This window comes from Eurytemora carolleeae, unplaced genomic scaffold (genome assembly GCF_000591075.1).
Source record: "Eurytemora carolleeae unplaced genomic scaffold, Eaff_2.0 scaffold1309, whole genome shotgun sequence".
Classification (NCBI taxonomy): Eukaryota; Metazoa; Arthropoda; class Copepoda; order Calanoida; family Temoridae; genus Eurytemora; species Eurytemora carolleeae.
The window spans coordinates 1-23,857 of NW_019397203.1; the positions used below are offsets into that span (position 1 = coordinate 1).

Genomic DNA, 23,857 nt, shown 5'->3' on the forward strand with positions numbered 1-23,857 from the left:
GAACAATAGTTCAAACGAACAATAGTTCAAACGTACCATAGTTCAAACGGCAGTAGTTCAAATGCGGATCCACCATCTATCTCTGATTAAAATTAAAAACTAACATGATAAAAGACGACTAGACCGGAGAGTACCTGTAGTGAACAACAGATTCCCGCCAATGGAGTCACGTGACCTAATCCGCGTAGCTCAGTGTACTCTTACATTTCGGGGTTTTAACTCCGTAGATTTAAAAATAAATTTAAATATAAAACGTACAGTTCGTTCAACACGTAGACACATTGATTTGTTGACGAAAAAGTGAAAACAGCTAAATCTATGAAGTGTGATGTGACTATATTGATGTATCGTGTTAAAACTTGCTGGACAGTATTTTTGAAAGAATGATATTATCATGAAGAACTTGCCTTTTCATCATCTTTAAATGGATTCATTTTCAAACTTTCTTTTTTCGAACACTTAAAGTTATTTTAACGAATTCTACTTGACAATTCTGCCCATTCAATACATTATTTATGCGTTTTTCAGAAGTAAACAAAATTTTCACTATGACGAATACAGACAGCGTAGAAGAGGATTACAGGTTTATACATTTTATAATGAAATCAGTCCTAACAATAGATTTGCGGACCCCTTCCTGTTTTGGGTAATTTCCTAAAGAACGATTTTTGTACCCCCAGCCCCCCCCTCGGTATATTCCTAGTATANACTACTGGAAACCCTACATCAAGAAAATGTTTGACGAGAAGATCCTGCGTGGAGACGAGGAGAACCTTGCTGGTATCCTGGACAAGGAAGTGTTCGAGGGGAACCTCAAGAACATCAGAAAGGAGTACGAGGTCTACGTCCTCAATATCGGGGAGTACGACGAGAGGGTCTTTGTCGGTGAGGAGGCAAATACAGAAATAGGGACTCCGACGAAAGGGATCGGAGGAGGGATTAAAGACTCCGCCCTGGCTGATAAACTAGGTGTGGCAAGGCGGAACCTTTATGACGAGTTTAGCGGAGCTAGTCTGATTCCGAGTACACCTCTTTCCGGTAGACATTATCTCAGAGCAAGGTTGGCACTAAATAATAAAATATTTTTTAAATTATATTAAATTAAGAACACGTTATATCGTCCTGAAAGTTTTATTTAATAATGTTTATTTATGAAAACTATTATTTTAGAGAACAGCAGTTATCTACACCTATGGGGGTCCAAAAATCGTTCAGTAGGACGAACCCCTGTTTTGTTTACGTTTAATATATCCCCCGTCGACCCACCCTTAATTTACCTTTTTTTCTCATCAATTTTCATGGCAGAAACAAAACTCGGGAACTAAAGAGGTTCAACCCAGACCGAAATTTGTTAAATGTATACCCTTTAATTTTTCAAGAGATGTTGAATTGTCGGATTTAAATGTTCAAAAAAACCTTTGTGAAACGCTTTTGTCAAGACTCAAGTCAAGTAGAAGTTTACAGAATTTTACTGACATCTTTAAGGCTAAGTACTGGTACTAGAAATAAGCAGTGCTTAGGAACCCTATCCTTTGGATCAAAATACTCAACCTAGCTTCTATGAACAAATTTTTGTTTTCAAAACCTAAATCTGAACTGTTCTCTTTTTAGTGGTACTTTCAGGGGTTCATATAATATCATTGGTAACTCGGCCTCCTGTCTGTTCTAGCCGCAGCACTCGGCCCGGAAAGAAATTAAAAATACAAAAATAACTCTAAATTAATGGTTGTGAACAAAATTGATAGGAGGGTGGGGGTCCAAAAATCGTAAACTAGGACGGACCCAATGGGATCTGGGCAGAGAAAACATTTTAGGGGCATGAAAATATACCATGACAAGTTTTATTTGGTGTACGTATACCACACTTCAGAAAAGGGTTGAAAAGTTTAAAAATCAGTAATCAATAATAGAGATAAATTTATAAAAAAATGAACACTCTTGCAGTATACATTCTTCAGTTTGGACTTTTTTTTATACACTTTGACATCATACCTCAGGTTGTTTACAAAAAAACGTGGTTAATTTCTGCCCTAATATCAATCAATCAACACTTGGGCGTAGTAAATGGAATTACCCCTGCCTGGATCCGGATCCATTGTATTTCTATGTGGATCTGGGATAAAATTAATTTCATCCCAAACGCTGGAGCTAAGTTCTTGATTTTATTTTTATATAATGTTCATTGTTCAGGACCCTGTGTGCTGAGCTGAATATGGACGAGGAAACCAAGGAGTTGGCCTGGAAAGCTTACCTTCATACCCGTCAAATTTACACCTTAGAGGGAAACCAACTTCATTGGCTAGCTTGTGCTCTTTATGACGCATGCAGAAAGTAAATATTTTATTTATCAAAATGATGTTTTTAAAGATTCGTAGACATTAGTAGATGTGACTGTAGCAGATATTATCTAAAGTTATTAATAATTTGATTCGTTTTACCCACAAATTTTTATTTTTTATCTTAAGTTTTGCCAGCATTTGAATTAGTAAAAATTTCTATAATTTATTTTATTAAGTGAACTATTATGAAATATATATTAAGATATAAAAGAAATGATATAATACGGGGTGGGGGTTAAGAGATTTATTCATCTTTTTTCTCTTTCTAATGTTATTTTATGTTATTTTAATTCATAATGTTATTTTTCAGATCTTCTGTTCCAACCGTTGGTAAACAGAGCACTGTAATTGGAAACGGAGTTTCTCTAACCCGTCTTTTGAGAAACTGTTCCTTAGCCCTCATACAGTTCTTCGACAAGGCCAAGAAGTGGGCCGATATGAACAATTTAAACGAAACCTTCGTCAAGAAGATTGAGAAACTAAACAGAAACTTTGTCGTCAGTCATGTTATTTTTAAGAAGTTTCAACCAATATTTTTACATCTTTTCAAGGATCCTGCGCTTAACCCGCCGCGCGTAAAAACCTCAAGAAAGCAAAAGCGCGGACCCTGCACCACGACGGACATTTTTGATTTTTGTTGGACTCTATTTGTTCAAGTGAAGTCTGAGTTCTCTGGAATATCAGATGATTTGGTGAATAGTTACCACCTACTCCTTTCCTGTATAGATTATATACACGCAAACGCTGTCATAGGAATGTTTAAACATCAAAAGATAATTTTAAAAAAAAAACATAAAGGGTTAATTAGTTCTATGATGCAATAAATTTATTTATGACGTACGAATATTATTAGTTTCATTAAAACTACTTTTTAACATACTTTTTTCAAACAAACAGAAGAATTTTCGTCTTTGATTGCTAATCAATTCTGGTTTGTACTTAACATGTCCTTTATTGTAATTATAATTCTAATCCAGATTTGTTTGGTTTTCAATGTTTAATTTTTCCTCTAGACCAGAGAAACGATCTCCTTCAGGTGAAGGTAGAAGAAGATGCTCCTGGTGTACCTTGTATCCTGGAGAAACTGTGCTCTGAGCACGAGGGTATACTGAGCGAGGTTAAGTCTATCCGGGAGCACTACTGGAAACCCTACATCAAGAAAATGTTTGACGAGAAGATCCTGCGTGGAGACGAGGAGAACCTTGCTGGTATCCTGGACAAGGAAGTGTTCGAGGGGAACCTCAAGAACATCAGAAAGGAGTACGAGGTCTACGTCCTCAATATCGGGGAGTACGACGAGAGGGTCTTTGTCGGTGAGGAGGCAAATACAGAAATAGGGACTCCGACGAAAGGGATCGGAGGAGGGATTAAAGACTCCGCCCTGGCTGATAAACTAGGTGTGGCAAGGCGGAACCTTTATGACGAGTTTAGCGGAGCTAGTCTGATTCCGAGTACACCTCTTTCCGGTAGACATTATCTCAGAGCAAGGTTGGCACTAAATAATAAAATATTTTTTAAATTATATTAAATTAAGAACACGTTATATCGTCCTGAAAGTTTTATTTAATAATGTTTATTTATGAAAACTATTATTTTAGAGAACAGCAGTTATCTACACCTATTAGTCAGGCCACATACCTTGTATCTAAATTGAATAAGGTAATTTTTATTTTTCTACTTCTCAAATTGTCCTCGCAAAATTATATCTTTAAAATTTATACTTTTGTTTAATCTGTAAAGCCCAAATTACCCTCCTGCCTGATTCACATAGTTACCTTAGAAACCTCTGATCAGCAAGGTGGAAAATGTTCTTCAAGCTGGAAAAGTGTTTAGTTTTTTTCAGAAGAAGAAATTCGGAAGTGGCTTTTTAGAAAAAGAGAAACCACTAAATTTTCAATAAGAAAATGGATAAATCATGAAATTTGTTATCAAACAAAATCTTTTAGGGTGTCGTTGTGAATCAGACATGTCAGTTTTCAACGGAGAGACACAGTCTACGGTCCCTTAAAGCCTTTGAAGAATCAATTTGTTTTTAAAAGAACTTATCCGTCAGTTCTCGATAACAATTTTTATTCTACTTTTAGTTGTATAAATCAACTTTATGATCATCATATTTCTGTTAAGATGATTGCTGGCCGGAAAAATGAACCCGGAGCTGAACTGTTGAATTTGTTTAACAAGTGTAGTCCCAAGATCGCGGAGCAAATTCAAGACAAGATTCGAGCTCTCGGAGTCAAGTTTACGGAGAGGTATACTGCACCCTCCGATAATCATCCCGGGAGTCATGCTAGCTTTGCTGCCATGAGGTTGAGGTTGGGAGAGGTTCTATACTACAGGATCCTGGAGAAGGTTCTAACCTCGGAGCAGAAAACTTCTAAATCTATTGCTATGCTCCTGGAGCAGGACGCATTCCATCAGGTAATATCTGGCAATGATGTTTAAAAGAAGGTTCGAAAATATGGGGGAAATATAAGATTTAAACGGAAAATAAGATAAATTTATGGATCCAACGGATCCGGATCCGAAGCACTGTTTTTAAGAATTATTTTGAAGATCTGGGGGACAAATGAAAAATTGGATATGAGAAGGCAAGTTTTTTCATACTTTTTCATACTTTTTCATACTTTTTCATACTTTTGCATACTTTTGCATACTATTTCATACTTTTTCATACTTTTTATTCCAAAAATTTATTTTCCCTAATCAACGATTAAAACCCTAAATAATATTTTTGCTCAGCGCAAATATGCCTATTGCCTAACTTCTGGGGAAGAAATAATTTTCTAAACAGGGGGGGATGATTTTTCAGAAAATATACACCCCTGGGTAAATTAAAATGAAAAAAGGGACAGAAGAATCTTGCCAGCTGATGTCCAATTTTAATTTTTCCCCATTGTTTTTATTTAAATTTTATATCTCACGGTTCAGTTTTAAGGCTCAAAAATTTAACACGGAAAGTAGCTTTGTTAATATTCTCTGTTCAAGTTCTACCGTTTATATTATTCCTTTTTAAGTTCTGTTTACTCCGTGTATATTTGCTCTGTTTAAGTTGCTGTCTTCTCCGTGTGTATTATCTCTGTTCAAGTTCTGTTTACTCCGTGTATATTATCTCTGTTCAAGTTCTATTTACTCCGTGTATATTTTCCCTGTTCCAGTTCTGTTTACTCCTTGTATATTATCTCTGTTAAAGTTCTGTTTACTCCGTGTATATTATCTCTGTTAAAGTTCTGTTTACTCCGTGTATATTTTCTCTGTTCAAGTTCTGTTTACTCCGTGTAAATTTTCCCTGTCAAGTTCTGTTTACTCCGTGTATATTTTCCCTGTTCAAGTTCTGTTAACTCCGTGTAAATTTTCCCTGTTCAAGTTCTATTTACTCCGTGTTTATTATCCCTGTTCAAGTTCTGTTTACTCCGTGTATATTATCATTGTCCAAGTTCTGTTTACTCCGTGTATATTTTCCCTGTCAAGTTCTGTTTCCTCCTTGTATATTTTCCCTGTTTAAGTTCTGTTTACTCCGTGTATATTTTCCCTGTTCAAGTTCTGTTAACTCCGTGTATATTATCCCTGTTCAAGTTCTGTTTACTCCGTGTATATTATCCCTGTTCAAGTTCTGTTTACTCCGTGTATATTATCCCTGTTCAAGTTCTGTTTACTCCGTGTATATTTTCCCTGTCAAGTTATGTTTCCTCCTTGTATATTTTCCCTGTTTAAGTTCTGTTTACTCCGTGTATATTTTCCCTGTTCCAGTTCTGTTTACTCCTTGTTTCCTCCTTGTATATTTTCCCTGTTTAAGTTCTGTTTACTCCGTGTATATTTTCCCTGTTCAAGTTCTGTTTACTCCGTGTATGTTTTCCCTGTCAAGTTCTGTTTACTCCTTGTATGTTCTCCTTGTATGTTTTCCCTGTTCAAGTTCTGTTTACTTCGTGTTTATTTTCCCTGTTCAAGTTCTGTTTACTCCGTGTATATTTTCCCTGTCAAGTTCTGTTTACTCCTTGTATATTTTCTCTGATCCAGTTCTGTTTACTCCGTGTATATTAGCTTAGCGTTAAGGTTCTGTCACTCTATTTATAAATTTCATGTGTTCGGGATCTTTTAACTCCGTGTTATATTAAACCAATGTGTTTAGGTTCTATTCACTGCTTGTCTTGAGATTGTGATATTTTCTTACAACAGTCAGCGAACCTTCCCTTGGATCCTTGACACCTTCCAGCTAGAGGGATATCAGTTTTACAAGGTTATTGAGATAATTATCAGGTTAGCATACTTTACGTATATCCGGGCTCCGTTAGGGGTATTTTTAATCAGGATTTTCCGCCTTGCTAAGTGTTCACTTTCTATTTCATGCCCCAACCCTTTTTCTTCCACTATATTGTTTCATTTTCTGATATTTATCTCCAGGTCTGAAGATGGACTTGCCAGGGATGTTGTTAAACACCTTCAGCGGATAGAGGAACAGATTCTAGAATCAAGAGCTTGGATTTCATCGTCTCCTATCTGGGACGCAATCAGGTGAAATTGCTAACTCCCTGGGTTGGCTTAATTAAGTAGTTTTTTGGTTTCAATATTTTTAGGAGATTTTTGCAAACAAGCACGAATATATAAAATGTTTTATTTTTTGATATTTATTTTTGTGAAAGGAGTCCTAATTATATTTTTTAAGATTAAGTGAATTTGGAGTTCCAAGTTGTGAAGACGTATCTCTTCCTCTTCAGGATAGCTCTGCACTAGGCCAATCCCCCCTTTCGCATCATAGATCCTTCACTATACGGTCTCCTCTTACAGGAGATAGGTAATATATAGATCCTTCACTAAACGGTCTCCCCTTACAGGAGATAGGTAATATATAGATCCTTCACTATACGGTGTCCTCTTACAAGAGATGGGTAATATATAGATCCTTCACTATACAGTCTCCCCTTACAGGAGATAGGTAATATATAGATCCTTCACTGTACTGTCTCCTCTTACAGGAGATAGGTAATATATAGATACTTCACTTTACAGTCTCCCCTTACAGGAGATAGGTAATATATAGATCCTTCACTATACGGTCTCCTCTTACAGGAGATAGGTAATATATAGATCCTTCACTATACGGTCTCCTCTTACAGGAGATAAGTAATATATAGATCCTTCACTGTACTGCCTCCTCCTACAGGAGATAGGTAATATATAGATCCTTCACTATACGGTCTCCTCTTACAGGAGCTAGGTAATATATAGATCCTTCACTATACGGTCTCCTCTTACGGGAGATAGGTAATATATAGATCCTTCACTATACAGTCTTCTTTAAAGGAGATAGGTATTGTCAAGGAGATATTGAATGGAAGGAGGGGGCGATAGGGTTTCCGTATACTTTGCTGTGACGTTTTTGGACTGCTGAAGAACTAGTTTTTGCGTAATAAATGTTACGCAAAAACTAGTTCTTCAGCAGTCCAAAAACGTCACAGCAAAGTGTACGGAAACCCTATCGCCCCCTCCTTCTATTCAATTCTCCTTGGGTTTTGTAATACATAGAGAGTAGATACTTACTGCAAGTAATCATATTTCCCCATAAAGTTTGCATCTCTCTTTTATTCACTCCATTAAATCAGTTTAACAGAAATACAAATTGAATTGAATTATATTTAGGTTTAAGTCCCCAGTTGTTACTGCGCTTGCCCGAAGGCAGCTCTTCTCTGGTGGCTCCGACACTATTCAAGCCGTACTCAGTGTAATACCTTCCTCCAGTGGTATCCAACACTCGTCTATCTCTGTATCCTCTCCATCCTCGACTCATAGATCTATAGTCTACTCTCCCATGAAGAAACCGTTAGTATCCGTCCCTGCGCCTGGTTCTGCTAAACCTGGAGCTCCGTCCGGTAAATCTAAAAGAACAGGCTCCCTGAGTTTATTTATGAGAAAGGTGTATAACCTTGCAAACCTTCGTTTGGAGACTCTCTGCAACTCTATGCAGGTAAATGATATTTCGCCATCTTCTACATAGTAAAGCTCTTTGATTATATATTTATATGTCAGCCATACCTGGCCAAACGGCTAAACCAAACTTGTTGAATTTGTGGAGGGAATCCATAGATACCCTATGGGGGTAACGAAAGCAAAAAAATCAATTAAAAAAAAGATAAACTCTGAATAACAGGTTTGGTGAAATTATGATATTCTAGATGGAATTCTTATCACATTTATTTTCTGTAAGACATAAATCCAAAATATTTATAAGATGTGTGAGTTCATAATTTTTAGTTGGTGGACGAAGAATTACGGCGACGGATCTGGACCTGTCTGGAGTATACACTGATGACTCATACTACATTGATGAAGGATCGACACCTGGACCAGCTGATCATGTGCAGTCTTTATATCGTCTGTAAGGTAGGTTCTTCAACATTCTTATAAAGCATAATTTGTCAAGTTGATTTTATGACACAGTGTTCTGGAAGGAAAATATGTTATTTTCTTTTGACATTTTGAAAGATATCGCCAAAACGTACATTTTGTGATATGTCTGCCTTTTTCTTAATGCAAACAATTCACATATTTGTAATTTTTATTGACACTTTTCAGTTCTTTAATTTCATTCATATCTTTTATGTGATTGTAAAATGTACAGTGTTCATTTTCAATGTTCAATTCAAATATTTATATTCTTACAAGAAATAATTGATACCAATTTAAAAGTTATTTTTCATTGATTTGAAAGGTTTCTTCCTAAATTAGGATCCATTTAATTTTGATTCGGATCGAGCTCCTGTAGTAAACTAATTTTCAAAATTAATTTTCTCATTTTTTGGCCTACTATTATGTAGTTTTGCTTTAAAATTTGATGATTAGGAAAGTTTTAATGATATCTCATTAGTTCAAGCTGAACTGTGTGTTGTGAGACAATTTGATGGATATATTAACATTTGGGCCCGGATCCTTGGATCCGCAAATTTTTTCGGATTCGGATCCGTGTCCTAAGGACTGGAACTTATTTCATTTATGACTATCAACATGTATATTAATGATCAGTTCAACCACTTGGATTAATTTTTAAAAATTATTTTTAAGGTTTCTGGTCGGGGTAATGACAAGAACTTCACAGACATAATGCAACACTATAGAAACCAACCTCAAGCTGCTAGCCACGTTTACAGATCTGTCCTTCTCAAATCCTCCTGTACAGAGTCTGTACAGGACCTGGAGCAGAGGGTTGAGATGAACCAACCACCGCCTACTCCGACTAGGATGGCGAATACGAGTACTGTTGGGACGGACGGAGTAGAACGGGGAGATCTCATCAAATTTTATAATACAGGTAACATTGGATTTCTCTGGACAATCGTTGATTTTTTTGCATTCACTCTTTCTGTTTGATGGGAGGCGGGGGTGGGGGGCAAATAATAATGATTGTATTAATCAAGAATTACCATAAACGGACTGTAGAATCAACTTTAAGTAACTTCATTTAAATAGTAACTTTTCCCATTAACTACAATAGTTTTCTTTAATCCTATATCGGAGAAAATAGTAAGGAACGTATCGTCGCATTCTCATCTTGGATAGTGTTCAATTTGCAGTCTCCTTTACTGTCATTTATTTTCTAGTTAAAAATCAATTACATCTCTGTCTCCTTGATAAACTCATTCTCGACCAGACCAAGGTTTAAAACGTATCGTTGTAAATTAGACATGATGATCGATTGAAATTACGTCTATATTCCCAAGAACAATATCTCCATCTTGACAAATTTAACTGTGAGAATGTTTATTAATATAATAATATGATTTTGTTTAGTATATATGGAGAAGATGCAAGAGTTTGCTCTACGGTTCAGACGACCAGCCAGTCTACCACCCCTCTCTCCTCTACCAGTTCTCCGAGCTAACCCTGCCTCCCCCTGCAGGAAGGTTTCGGATAACCACTCTCTGTTTATCCGAACCTTGAAACCAAACTCGAATATTCCCTACACTTCTCCCATGAAACCTCTCTCCTACAGCTTCAGCAATAGTCCTGCCAAGGTGGAGAAATATTTATAGCTATATAGTTATATCTGTATATAATAGAAAATTCTTGTCTGTTTGTTTGTATTTCCGATGATAAGTCCTAAACTCCTTAACCGAATTTCCTCAAATTTTGATTGGGCAAATCGGTAGAACCACAGGAATGTTCTTAGCTCGGTTTAAAAATTCTTAGCTGAGTGGGTTGACTTTTATAGTGAAAGGTTAGTTTCTTGGTAAAGCTGTATTCTCAAGCTAGTTGTTTATATTGAAATCGTTTATGAGATTTATAATTTTATCTTTTAGGATCTGCTCGCAATAAACGAGATGGTACGGAAAGAAGGCGGACGTAAGGTTGGTAAACGTCTACTTGTGGACGAAGGAGACGATAAGACGGACGAACCGGCAACTAAACTTCTCATCAATGATCCGTCCCAACCGAGACCCCGCATGATGGAGATTATGCTGGGGGATAGATAAAAATGGTTGCAAAATTTTGAAAAATTTATTTATTATCAAGGAAACATACAAAACGCTTAATAACTGAAACTATATGTAAAATTATGGTATTTCGAACCCAATGATTATTTTTCTACATATTTACAAACAACTGTATGTAAACATTATTTTTATGTTAAAAATAAAAATTTAAGAACATTAGTAGACACTCTTTTTGTGACAGGATGTACTTTCAAATGTGAATGATTGATAGGTCGTAAAAGAATACCTTTTTATAGTGAAAAGTTTTCCTTTTTCCGTCGAAGAATTATTATTTCTAATTCAATTCGTTTTGTATAATATTTTTAGAAGAAGAATGGTGATTCAGCAATCGTGCACACCTGCAGTGACTAGTGTTCGCAATTAGTTTGTCTTTTGTCGGGTAGCATATTCGTACGAGGCGGCAAATTTTCCGAATGATCACAATTTTTTGTTAATATCTTTTAATTTGGCATATTACAATAAGAAGTCGGGTATATAATTCTGGATGTTTGACAAACTTTTATGTCGGCTTGTCGGAGCCTAAATGTTTGCAAGGTTATGTAAACCTACTGCTTTAAAAATTCTGAACAGTTCGCAGAACGAATTATAAAAAAAAACATCCAAATAAATTTTAAAAAAGAATACAAATTTATTAAAATATATTTCATTACAAGAATAGATATATAAGTTACAATTGACATATGGCCTAATTATAGTGTTTTAAATCAACATGATCAATAATATAGAGAACATCGAATTAACAGACTCAGCGCAATACGTCTAGCTAAGTAATAAATATATTGTTAACAGGAAAAGCCTACACATGAAAGGTATTTGTTGTTACGAATGTTTAACAAAATAAAATGCTGCATAAGTCAGATTACGGTGGTCAAGAAAATATAAATCTACGGCTGGACAATGTGTAAGGTTAGAGATGAAATGGAACTGTTTGGCAGGCTGCAGCCAGGTTTCGAGATATCTCGCAATTCTCCGGTTTAGGCCTGAAAACAAATTAATATCAAAGGATGAACAGTGAACTGGTTTAAGGAGTTGTCTAACAAACTTTTGCTTTGAGAAGCTATAAGATATTTAGCAAAAAAATATTTGCTGAATAAAAATAATGCTCTTTAAGAGTTAAAGGTCGTCATTATTATTTATCATTTAAGTGAAAAAGGCGGGAATTGCCTGTAAGAAAATCTACCTGAAAGTATCCACGCATTCTACCGGTATTCTGTGGTACTCCATGGAGACCCCGGCGTCGGAGATGGTGAGCTTGATGATGGTGTGAAGAGGGATTTTGAGATATGGTAGTTCAGCCAGGTTTCCTTCCAGTAAACACGTCAACATACATCTAAACCAGTTAGATGTGTGTATTGTACTGTACTGTACTGATAAAAAAAGAAAAATTTCTGGAGCAGCGAATAATAATAATAACGAATGATTTTGATGTGATCGAGCGTGATTCGCTTAAAAATTAAATCAAAATGCTGAATTTTTAAAAAGTTTAAATGTTTCTGTTACTATACATCGGCCCATAAAAAAGTAATTTGAATTCCTAAACCCCTATCGAACAAATCGAATTCTTAGACCCCCATCAAAAATTTGAATTCTTTAAACTTTTTGAACTATTTATTTAAAATCCCCCTTTGTTTTGGGAGTCTTGGGAACAAGCATTATTCTCCATCTTATGCAGATCTACAGATTAATTTAATTCGTCTTCGATTACTCGTGATAGGCATACCCTACAGGCAGTGCTTAGGATCTATTTAATTTTGATGCGGATCCGGATCCTGGATCCGCATGGAAAAAAATGGATCCGGATCCAGGTCATTTCTTTAAGATCTACTGAATTTTTTTAACAAAATATATTTTTTTTTTCAAAAGTTCAGATTTTAGTTTTAGGAGTAAAAAAGTTTTTTTTTTGAGTTTTTGGTTGATATTTTACCCCTTGGATCCGGATCCGTATATTTTTGCGGATCCAGGAAGCCAAAATCTTGCGACTCCAACTGAGTTATCAAGCATTGATCATCACAAACTAATTGGATACTGAGATAAAGTGTTCAAGATTATCAATATCAATATCCAAAGTTCCGAAACCTGATACCTGAGAGTTGCTTGATGAGAGATGATAAGAATATTATCTTCAAGTTCTAGTTCCGCCATCATAGGTTTCAACCTCTTTACAACATCCATATAACTCTCTCCCTGGTCATATTTTTAATTAAAAAGATCAAATACTAAACTACCAGAGGCGGTGGGAAATTTAGTCAAAAAAATTTCAATTTCTGAAATCAAATTTGCAATCTCTCAATTCTCCCCCCCCCCTGGAAAATATCGTTAGCTGTCCCTGGAACAACGATTTTCAACAGAACCCTTGAAAAACTTTGACAGGAAAAAATTTCAAGAATCTCAGTTTTGCTCTTTGAATTGCTTTATAGAAATCCGGCGGCCTGGGAATATCAAATTTTGGATAAAAAAATATTTATCCAACATCGATTCTTTAACAGGGGTGTAAGGATTTCAGTTGTAATAATAAAGAGGGTCTCATAAAATAGCGAAAACTGTAGTTTCTGCCCTGGATTCTCAGAGAAGGGTTTACCTTTGGATATCTATAGTTGAGTTTATCTCTGTCTCTGAGAGCAAACTCTACTGGAAAGTTTGCTGCTATATCCTCGTATGTCATGTTATCATGCTCCCCGGAGTTAATCTCATCGATCTCGTGTCTGATCTCCTAGAAAATCATCAACAAGGTTAGAACAATTAAGAAGGTCCAAGTACCAGGTTTGCTTTGGAAAAGACTTTTTCCACTTTATTATCCTGACCAAAGCTATTTTTCGATTTCTTTTTCATCCTTACCCCCACCCTCACTGAAGTTTATACTGTTCTACTGCATCAGAAATATCACTTTCTTATTTTCGTTTTAAAAGGAGTGTTTAGCTAGACATGGTAGTCGAGCTGAGAATGCAGTAAAAACGTCTCATGGGTCTCAACTCTACAAAAATTTGCTTAATTACCATGTCTAGCCAGACACTCCCTTTAATCTACAATCACCTTTTGCTCCTGGAAAGCCAAGAAAAAAATCACTATTCATGAAATGAAAGCTCACCTTTTGTGCTTGTACATATTGTGCTGTTTGCTGAGTCCTGTGTAGTCTTGAGGTTATCACCTGAACAAAATATTGTTTTTTAAGGTAGTAAAAAATGAATAGGCAGATTTTAACATTTTAAATGTTGTTTTTTTTCTTTTTTCTCAGAATGAAAGTCTGCTAACTATCCATAATGGGAATGGTTTCTAGAAAACTGTGGGTTCCGAATGATGTCCCCCTCACAATGAACTACATAGAGGCTTTCAGTCATTCGTATAATTTACTTCAGTTTGGCGTGCTCTGTTACCTTATGACAGGGTTGTGGAAGTGTATTGATATAGTATCCTAGAGCTCGAGCATATTGCTCTCCTCTGGAGGATAGATCCGCGTCTCCTCCGATCCGTCCAAATAGATTGTTCTCACTCTCTCCATGTCTACTCAAGTAGATGGTTCGAACCTTATCCCTAAACAGGAAGCAGTAAACCATCAATACCGATCAAGCCTTAAAGAGACTGTCGACGTAATTTACCATTAATGCTGATCAAGTCTTAAAGAGGCTGTTGATGTAATTTACCATAAATGCTGATCAAATCTTAAAGAAACTGTCCTCGTAATTTACCATTAATGCTGATCAAGCCTTAAAGAGACTGTTGAAGTAATTTACCATTAATGCTGATCAAGTCTTAAAGAAACTGTCCACGTAATTTACCATTAATGCTGATCAAGCCTTAAAGAAACTGTTTAAGTAATTTACCATTAATGCTGATCAAGTCTTAAAGAGACTGTTGAAGTAATTTACCATTAATGCTGATCAAGTCTTAAAGAGACTGTTGAAGTAATTTCCATTAATGCTGATCAAGCCTTAAAGAGACTGTTGAAGTAATTTACCATTAATGGTGATCAAGTCTTAAAGAGAATGTTGAAGTAATTTACCATTAATGCTGCTCAAGTCTTAAAGAGGCTGTTGATGTAATTTACCATAAATGCTGATCAAGTCTTAAAGAAACTGTCCACGTAATTTACCATTAATGCTGATCAAGCCTTAAAGAGACTGTCGACGTAATTTTATCACCAATGCCTATTAAGCCCTAAAGAGACTAGACTGTTGACTTAATTTAAAGTGAACATTTAAAGAAATACATGTTCGATCGACAACAATACCGCTTAAATTCACGTATTTCCCTGGACAAAAATTTAAGAACCATTCTAGTTTATCTCTCTTAAAATTGAAATTCAGCAATGCAGTTTCTCAATTGAAATTACTCCCAGATTTATGTTGCAGAGATAAGGAAGGAAATTTCAGTTTCTTGATTGAAATTACTCCCAGATTTATGTTGCAGAAACAAGGAAGGAAATTGCAGTTTCTCAATTGAAATTACTCCAGGATTTATGTTGCAAAAACAAGGAAGGAAATTAAGAAATTAATCTTTATTCAATATAAAAAGAGTGATATCTTCCTGATGATACTAGAAATAGGTTTCATGGATCCCGCTGTATTTGGGCATGTAACTCCTTCATTGGAAAGTCAATTAAAATTATATCCCTTAATTTGTTTATCCTTACAAATATATCTTAAATTAATAACTTATTAAGTGAAATGATTCTTGGACTATTCCAAACCATATCTTGATTCTAATGGTCGTCGTCTTCCTATTTCACAGTTTTATGGATTCCACCGTAAAAGTATAATTATAGTTAACAAGTAAAATGTTCACCTATTAATGGGATTATCCAGTAGTTCTGATGAGCAAGGAGGCATCCTAACCGTTCTTCTTTACTCAGAGTAGAAAACTGAACAAATCTAGGATTACTCTATACTCTCTACTGCAGTAGAAAACTGAACAAATCTAGGATTACTCTCTACTCTCTACTACAGTAGAAAACTGAACAAATCTAGGATTACTTTCTACATGTTGAAACAATTAGCCCATAAAATGCACTACAGTTAAATTAACCTCCAAGGTTTTCAGTTTTTAACTCAATAATGCACACAAGTATTTAGGAATAAAAACTCTAAATAATATTTGTGAACGCTAACAGACTAAAAAAAATGGCGACACACAATTAAACAAAAACACAATTTTGTGTTTGAGGCTTGTCTTAGTCGTTAAATGACAGAAACTGATTAATTGCATCAAACCTTATTTTTCTAAAGATTTACATTTCTAACTTTGACTAAAAAAGAAGCAAGGCAAAAAAGAAGAAAAAATAATTTTTGTTTAAGATTTCATGTCCATGGACTAACATAGCGAGCTAAAGATATAAATCCAACAAATGAATTATTTATTAATCTAGATCTTTTAAACAAGGTCAAATTTTAGATCAATGTCATTGATTTATTGATTTAAAACAATAATAAGTGACCTTGATTCGCAACGGTACCCTACAATGTTTTGTCTCAATGATGACGATAGCCTAAAGTTTTTACATTTGAAAATCAACAATTTTCAATTGTGATTCCTCTATGAAGTGAGTGTAGGATTTACGCACGGAGGAATAAAGGAGAAAAATTAACCGAATTTAACACTTTTTAAGATAGAAAATTGACGCTATGTTCCTCATAGAAGTATAGAAAAAAGGTTCGTAGGGTACCGTGGTGAATAAGACATGAAAACTTATCAAATGGTTAGAAAGTCTCTCAAAATTATTTTTTTGTCTTCACCTTTTGTTGTATGATGTGAACTGAAATGTGAATGTTGTGTACGCGCTAGCTGTACAATCTGCAGTACACTATCAGATGTAAACATCCACTGTAACCTCAGATATTCTCTCAATGCTCATTACAGGTAAATCTGCAATTTAAAAAGTGTTATTTATATTAAACCCAACTGATTAATGTTTTAATAAAACATTTGTTTTTATAACTTTACAACAGTTTACAGTCTACATTGATATTTATGTATATAAGCTACAGCATGCTGTTTAATGGCATGCGTGTATGAACGCATGCCAAAACTCACGAATTTGAGTCTCGTATTTATTAGTACTGTCCCAGGAGCACATTTAGCACTGTTTTGCGTTGCAGCCTCGGAGAAATAAAACGAGGTTATATAACTCAAACTTCCCATCCTCCGAGGGCCCCCTCCCCCCCCTCTCCTCCTCCATGTTCAAGGTCTCTACCCATCACAATATCGGAGTTAAAGATAAGGTTCAGAAAATCATGTATAATCTATCATTTATAATCCTATCTTAATCCGTTCGTAATAATCCGTTTATCTTATAATATGTTAAAATAGTAACTACTAATCTATAATTTACATAATCCCCTTAGTAATCCTCCATTTTTTATTCCTATACGTTATTCAAACCTTTTCTTTTCTTCTTTGCTTAAAAATATTCTTGGAAAAAGTTGAAAAAATAAATATTAATTTCCCTTTTTTCAACAGTTAGCCGCTCTTAATGGTGTGAATAATAAATGCCGAAAGTACAAAGAGTTGTGGCGCGGTAAAGAGAGACGCTGCTTCTACTAAACTAATTTTAAATCAGCTGAGTTCTGACCGCTGGCGCTGGGCTAGGGACGCTGAAGGTTAAACCGGGGGAGGGGTGTCAGGGGGGTACAGGGATAGATTTAGAAAGAGGGGCGAATTCTAACATTTAATTACAACTAAAAATAATTACAAGATAAAAATTTGATTTAGATTGAATCTAAAAAAATTGTAATTTAGTTCAACAAATAAAAATGTAGTTTTGTTAAACAATAAAAAATGTAGTTTAGTTAAACATTAAAAAATGTAGTTTAGTTAAACAATAAAAAATGTAGTTTAGTTAAGCAAAAAAATGTAGTTTAGTTAAACAATAAAAAATGTAGTTCAGTTATACAATAAAAAATGTAGTTTAATTAAATAATAAAAAATGTAGTTTAGTTAAGGAAAAAAATGTAGTTTAATTAAACAATAAAAAACGTAGTTCAATTAAACATTAAAAAATGTAGTTTAGTTAACCAATAAAAAACGTAGTTTGATTAAACAATAAATAATGTAGTTTAGTTAACCAATAAAAAATGTAGTTTAATTAAACAATAAAAAATGTAGTTTAATTAAACAATAAAAATGTAGTTTAGTTAACCAATAAAAAATGTATTTTAATTAAACAATAAAAAACGTAGTTTAATTAAACAATAAATAATGTAGTTTAGTTAACCAATAAAAAATGTAGTTTAATTAAACAATATAGTTTAGTTAACCAATAAAAAATGTTGTTTAATTAAACAATAAAAAACGTAGTTTAATTAAACAATAAATAATGTAGTTTAGTTAACCAATAAATAATGTAGTTTAGTTATCCAATAAAAAATATAGTTTAATTAAACAATAAAAAATGTTGTCCAACAATTGAAACAAGATAATGATATTCAAAGATTTTTTTCTTCAGTTTAATCAAAGCAAAAGATTGTATTTAAAAACATTACCGACTTATGATTCTACAATTTATGGGGATTTTATGTTACATACATATGTGTTTTTGCATAAGAAGAATACCGTTTAGGCTCTGCGAACTTTTTCTGATATCTGTATGTTTTGATTGAAGACCAAGTCGGTCTTTGGAAATGCTGGTAAAGTTAAATTCAAAAACTTTTATACAAAGTAGAGATTCAAATGTGTGTAACATTGCACATGGTGAATAACAAACTGAGCTTTAACTCAAGATGGGGCTGGCTTGAAAACTGACTTAATGCAAAAAAGCGGAACATTTCATCAGAATTTAGGCAGAAGTCTTAGAGAGCTAGTATGTTTATCTACAATAGGCTTGAGAAAACTAAAATTAACAATGCACGATCTGAAACTGAAGAAAATATCCATCCTAAATATCTGACATGAAAGAAAAACATTCTGTCTAAGAAGTTTTTTTTTCTGTTTTTCTTATTATTTCTTTTTAAAGATTTGCCCGATGGTCTAGTCCTATAAAACTTTTTGTTTGTTATTTTACTAATTGTTTTAATTAATGCAAGATTAAAAATAAAAAAAAGATAATATTATGGCAGGATGTTTTTAATCAGCGCAGTAAATAGTAGTTCATTTAAGACAGATTCAGATCCAATATTTTTTAGATTAGAACTTCTCCTTCCAACTTCTTTCCATGATTTGTTTAATTCTTCAGCTAAACCAAAACGAACAAAACGGATTTTCTTTCAACCACTAAAGAATGTTTTCATCCGCTATTTTATTTATTTACGACTCTTAGTCGCTTAAAATGGACCAACCAATTAAAACAACGTACTCTGGTTAGGCGGGTCCAAACTGCACAGTAAATTGTGATCTTTTATTTGTATTATCTCGTGCTTGGAGTCGAACCAAAAATAAATATGAATAATATTTGTATGTTGAATCCCACCATTCTGGAACATGAAGTATAGGTCAAAGTTCTTCAGTTTAAAAAAATCAAACACATTGGAAATATTTTTTGACACATTATAATTTGTGGAAATTGACCTTTGATATTCTGAAATATCATTTAATGCTTTAAACAAATGATAAAATTACGATCTAGGTCGCCGGCTTTTTTTATTGAGTTCAGAACTGAAGTAATTTTTTCTTCTCAATTAAAGAAAACTAGATTAGAAAGGAACTGATTACTCGCCACAAACTCGAATTTCCAAATCCCATATCTTTATAACCTGATGAAATTTAAAATATTAATTTCTGAATGCAAACATATAGGCATTAGAAAAGTAGATTTTATGGTGAGTAATCAATTTCTCAAAAAAAACTACGTTAATATAAAAAATTGCGAGTTTCTATAGAAGAAAGTGTTGTCAAATTGGGTCGTTTTTCATCATTAAATGCCCCCCCTGAATTCTGGTTTGCCTGAAAAAAATTATTATTCTCTAGTAGATTTTGGCAAGCAGGTCACCTTTTAAATACGTGAGGATTGTATGATTTCTTCTAATGCATTTAATTCAGTTTAGCCGGAGAGATGCTTTCTGTTCAGGAAACTTCGAAGAACTAAAGATTCTAAAGATGAACTCAGAGAAGTCACCAGAAAAATCAGAACATGACACGATCATCGTTTACATTCATCACGGATGGATCACATTAGGTAGAGATTGATCATAGACTACATTAATTACAGACAGAGAATATCAGGTCTAGTTTGTTCATAGACTAAATTCATCACAGTCGGTGCACATTAGGTCTAGTTTGATCATAGACTATACTAATCAAAGACGGTGCACATTAAGTCTAGTTTGATAGTAGGATTTATTTATCACCGACAGAGAATATCAGGTCTAGTTTGATCATAGGCTACATTAATCAAAGACGGTGCACATTTATCATAGACTGCATCAATCACAGAAGGTGAACATTAGGTCAAGTCAGATCATAGACTTCATTCATCACAGACGGAGAATGTCAGATCATAGACTACATTCATCACAGACGGAGAATGTCAGGTCTAGTTTGATCATAGACTACATTCTAATCTGGCAATAAAGTATATGATCTATGAATGAGACTAAAGAAGCTGCCCCCTCTGTAAAGTATATAATCTATGAATGAGACTAAATGATCTGCCCCCGCTGTAAAGTATATAATCTATGAATGAGACTAAATGAGCTGCCCCCTCTGTAAAGTATATAATCTTTGAATGAGGTTATATAATCTGCCCCCTCTGTAAAGTATTTAATCTATTATTGAGACTATATGATCTGCCCCCTCTGTAAAGTATATAATCTATGAATGAGACATTATGCTATGCCCCCTATGTAAAGTATTTAATCTATTATTGAGACAATATTCTCGGCCCCCTCTGTAAAGTATTTAATCTATTATTGAGACTTTATGCTCTGCCCCCTCTGTAAAGTATTAAATCTATTGTTAAGACTAGATGAGCTGCGCCCCCTCTGTGAAGTATATAATCTATGAATGAGACTTTATGATCTGCCCCCTCTGTAAAGTTTAACTCTATAAATGAGACTATATTCTCTGCCCCATCTGTAAAGTATATAATCTATGAATAAGACTAACTGATCTGCCCCCTCTGTAAAGTTTAAACTCTATGAATGAGCCTATTGTGCCAAGCCCCCAGCTCCTAAATGTCTAGTCTACTCACTCTAAGTTACAGGGTTCTGTTTCTAGGCAAATCTTTAGGATTTTTCTAGATTTAATCAGTTTCTTATTTTAGCACTGCTCAGACAGCTCAGAACACTTCATCGAGTTAGCAACTCAAGGCTTCGACAATTGAAGGCTTTTTGATTAAACTAATTTTTTTAAATAAAAAATTTGCCAAACCGGGAATTTAAAAAAAGATAAAATAAAAATAAAAATTTTATCTGAAAAAAAAGAATTTTTTTCTTCACTCCCTTGCATTGACATAAAAATGAGATTTATTGAACTGTTAAATATTTATATGTGTTCTTCAGATTCTAAGAAATGAATTAATTGAGAACAAAGGTCCAAGGTTCATGTTTGTTTATACAGAGAAAGGACAAATAACGGATATTTGATATGATTAATAAGTAAATGTATTGAACGCCAAATCAGTGGGCCGAAAACTAAGATTGAAAATGGTTTCCAGGAGGGGGGGGGAGAGAGAATCCATTCTATGGAACGTTAAAAAAGTCTAAACCCTGCCCCCCCCCTGTACTGAATTAAACGAACAATTTAATAAATAAAAATTAAATTATAGAACAGTTTTTTAAAGTGGATGTAGTGTTGATGTTGCTAAGGCCATATTAGGGAGGGAACCCCCGGACGCCATGAGCCTCTGCTATGCAGACATCGAGCCTCCCAGATTCGCTAGGCAGACTGAGCCTGAACTACACAGACAAAGCCTACGCTATGCCTCCACCATACAGCACAGCTATTTTTAAATCTTGGTTTTTATGAGTGATGAAAACATTTAACATTTTTTTTTGACGTAGTGGCATAAGAATTTTACTAAAGATTAAAGTTGTTTATTGATTGTTGTGATTCGAAACATATATGGACTCATAAAGTGGTTTATAAGATTTATATTAAAACTATAAACATTTCTTACGGAGAAAGGAAGATATTTAAAGAAATATTTCTAGAGTAAACTTGGTTTGTTTTGTTGTAATCTTTGATTTAAACAATACACTTTTTTTGAAAAATGTTAAGATTTAAATAATAAATACAAATTTTTTAGATTTAATTTGAACTTCAAAAAAAGGTATCGCTAAAATAAAGATTATAAAAGATGAAATGAAATTCAATTTTTTTATCTAAATTTTTCGTGTAAAAAATGTTTAAAATTTTAGATACCACTTTATCAGTCATAAGTAGGCACTATTTATGATAATTAATAAATACTTCTCATCTTAGAGAAGCCTCTCATGCCACTATGTCTAAAATTTTCAAAAAAAATCTTTTATTTAAACTTAAAACACAAGTTTAAAAAAACCTCCTGTATTACACAGGCACATTTTGATGTGTTGCGCATGCTCATTTCTGCAAAGTGGAGGCTTGGTCTGCCTAGCAACTTTGGGAGGCTCATGTCTGCATAGCGGAGGCTCATGGCGTCCGGGGGTTCCCTCCCTCGCCATATAGCGGACTAGATAGCTATTAAAACATGAAAGAAAACAACTTAATTTGTAAAAACCCTTTTTAACATTGTTTTGTTAGAAACTGAAATATATGAATGTTTAAAAAATAACATGATATTTATCACACGACTAATCTAGTCTTTTTTTCAACTATAATTGCTTTAATTTTGAAAAAGAAAAAAATCAGCTGATAGATGAACATTTATAAATGTTAAGTTAGGACGAGACATAGTTTTAGTGAAAGATGCTTTTTAATTGAGCACTTTGGGTTATCATTACTTTGCTATGGTATTATAAATGTAATCTAAAATTTCTCACATCCACACAAAACGCTATTTAATGTAATTTGAAGGGTTGATTTAAAATATTTATACTCAACCGATATTTAATTCTATTCAAAAGACTAGTTTTGGGCACTCCCTAGAGAACTAGTTTATGTTAATAAATCCTTTTATAGGCATAGTCAGTGAGTGAATAACCAAATAAGACCAAATAATTGAGGAAAATGTATGCTGAATCTAAATCTCAAAGGTTATACAGTACATTCATTCAGAGACAAATAGGTCATACTCTATATATCTCTATTCTCAAGAAATATATTTAACTCACCCAAGGAATAAGACGAGAAGGTTTGCTGGATGAGAAGGATTATTTCTGCCGACTAGTTAGACAACTGGTTTCTTTAAACCCTTGTCTGTTCTCTAGGGTACTCGGAGCTAAACTAAACCTGAGAATTATATCATCTTCTTCAATCAAGTATATACTCTATTCTACGTGACCAGGGGTGAATGTACAAATCAAAAAAGAAAAAGTTGAAAATTGTTCAAAATTAGAAAATTTTATTTCAGACTTTAAAAAAATGTTGTTGAATCGATGAATCCCTGTTTACATTTATGAAGGTCAAGAATATAAGACGCACTTCGTATTCGGCAGCATACAATATGAACAAAGTATAGATCAAGATTAAGATTAGACGTATTATTTTATTACATAAACACATTTAAAGGGACTGTAAGCGTAATTTCAAATGACCCTCCATGCAAAGATGGAAAGGCCGGATTAACGGTCCCTTGAAACCTATCTCATCAATAATGTGGAAGATAATGTTGTTTATCTAGTTTTAAATGTTTTTATTTCTGTAAATTCCTATATCTGCTTTCCTGCAGAAAAAATACGCAAGTCACTTTTGAAGAGAACCCACAAATGAAAATGATAATTTTTTGAAATAATAAACATTAATATCGAATTCAAACTTGAGAGGGACACTTGACAATACGTTTACAGTCCCTTTATTGCTTATAGTAATACTACAAGTTATTTAAAATGTAAAACAAATATTCTAATTGACTAAGGTATGGATACCTTGAATTATGATTTAACTCTTGACGTAGGTTGAAAAAAAATATATGTTCAGATTTCATGCGCTATGATGTATAATAAATGTTATTGCCAGCAAGTGTTTTGAAAA

At 34.0% G+C, this 23,857-nt stretch overlaps 2 protein-coding genes across 2 annotated transcripts; one reads left to right on the top strand and one right to left on the bottom strand.

Moving 5' to 3' along the window:
• Positions 1 to 477: 477 nt before the first annotated feature.
• LOC111712706 (retinoblastoma-like protein 1) lies at positions 478 to 10,981 on the top strand. The gene is made up of 14 exons (XM_023487399.1): positions 478 to 583; positions 2,191 to 2,331; positions 2,650 to 3,092; positions 3,353 to 3,827; positions 3,938 to 3,998; positions 4,464 to 4,757; positions 6,466 to 6,593; positions 6,738 to 6,848; positions 7,000 to 7,128; positions 7,974 to 8,298; positions 8,586 to 8,714; positions 9,393 to 9,639; positions 10,119 to 10,342; positions 10,628 to 10,981. Exons 1-14 carry the CDS (start codon positions 516 to 518, stop codon positions 10,799 to 10,801), a joined length of 2,949 nt encoding a protein of 982 aa, XP_023343167.1. The 5' UTR covers positions 478 to 515; the 3' UTR covers positions 10,802 to 10,981.
• Positions 10,982 to 11,443: 462 nt separating this feature from the next.
• On the bottom strand, positions 11,444 to 23,102 carry LOC111712707 (6-phosphofructo-2-kinase/fructose-2,6-bisphosphatase). The gene is made up of 10 exons (XM_023487400.1): positions 22,999 to 23,102; positions 19,737 to 19,828; positions 16,549 to 16,678; positions 15,602 to 15,677; positions 14,194 to 14,350; positions 13,908 to 13,967; positions 13,401 to 13,532; positions 12,906 to 13,006; positions 12,003 to 12,152; positions 11,444 to 11,802 (listed from the first exon to the last, which is right to left on the bottom strand). Exons 4-10 carry the CDS (start codon positions 15,643 to 15,645, stop codon positions 11,730 to 11,732), a joined length of 717 nt encoding a protein of 238 aa, XP_023343168.1. The 5' UTR covers positions 15,646 to 15,677; positions 16,549 to 16,678; positions 19,737 to 19,828; positions 22,999 to 23,102; the 3' UTR covers positions 11,444 to 11,729.
• Between the last annotated feature and the right edge of the window lie 755 nt (positions 23,103 to 23,857).

Bases quoted from the DNA above. Each gene is read 5' to 3' on its own strand.
- LOC111712707 (XM_023487400.1), bottom strand. From the start codon at position 15,645: ATGCCTCCTTGCTCATCAGAACTACTGGATAATCCCATTAATAG. The intron at 12,153-12,905 runs GTATCAGGTTTC...TAACTGGTTTAG, and splicing joins TCTCATCAAGCAACTCTCAG to ATGTATGTTGACGTGTTTAC. The intron at 11,803-12,002 runs GTAGATTTTCTT...ATTTGTTTTCAG, and splicing joins GAATGCGTGGATACTTTCAG to GCCTAAACCGGAGAATTGCG.
- LOC111712706 (XM_023487399.1), top strand. From the start codon at position 516: ATGCGTTTTTCAGAAGTAAACAAAATTTTCACTATGACGAATACAGAC. The intron at 3,828-3,937 runs GTTGGCACTAAA...CTATTATTTTAG, and splicing joins AGACATTATCTCAGAGCAAG to AGAACAGCAGTTATCTACAC. The intron at 6,594-6,737 runs GTTAGCATACTT...ATTTATCTCCAG, and splicing joins GTTATTGAGATAATTATCAG to GTCTGAAGATGGACTTGCCA.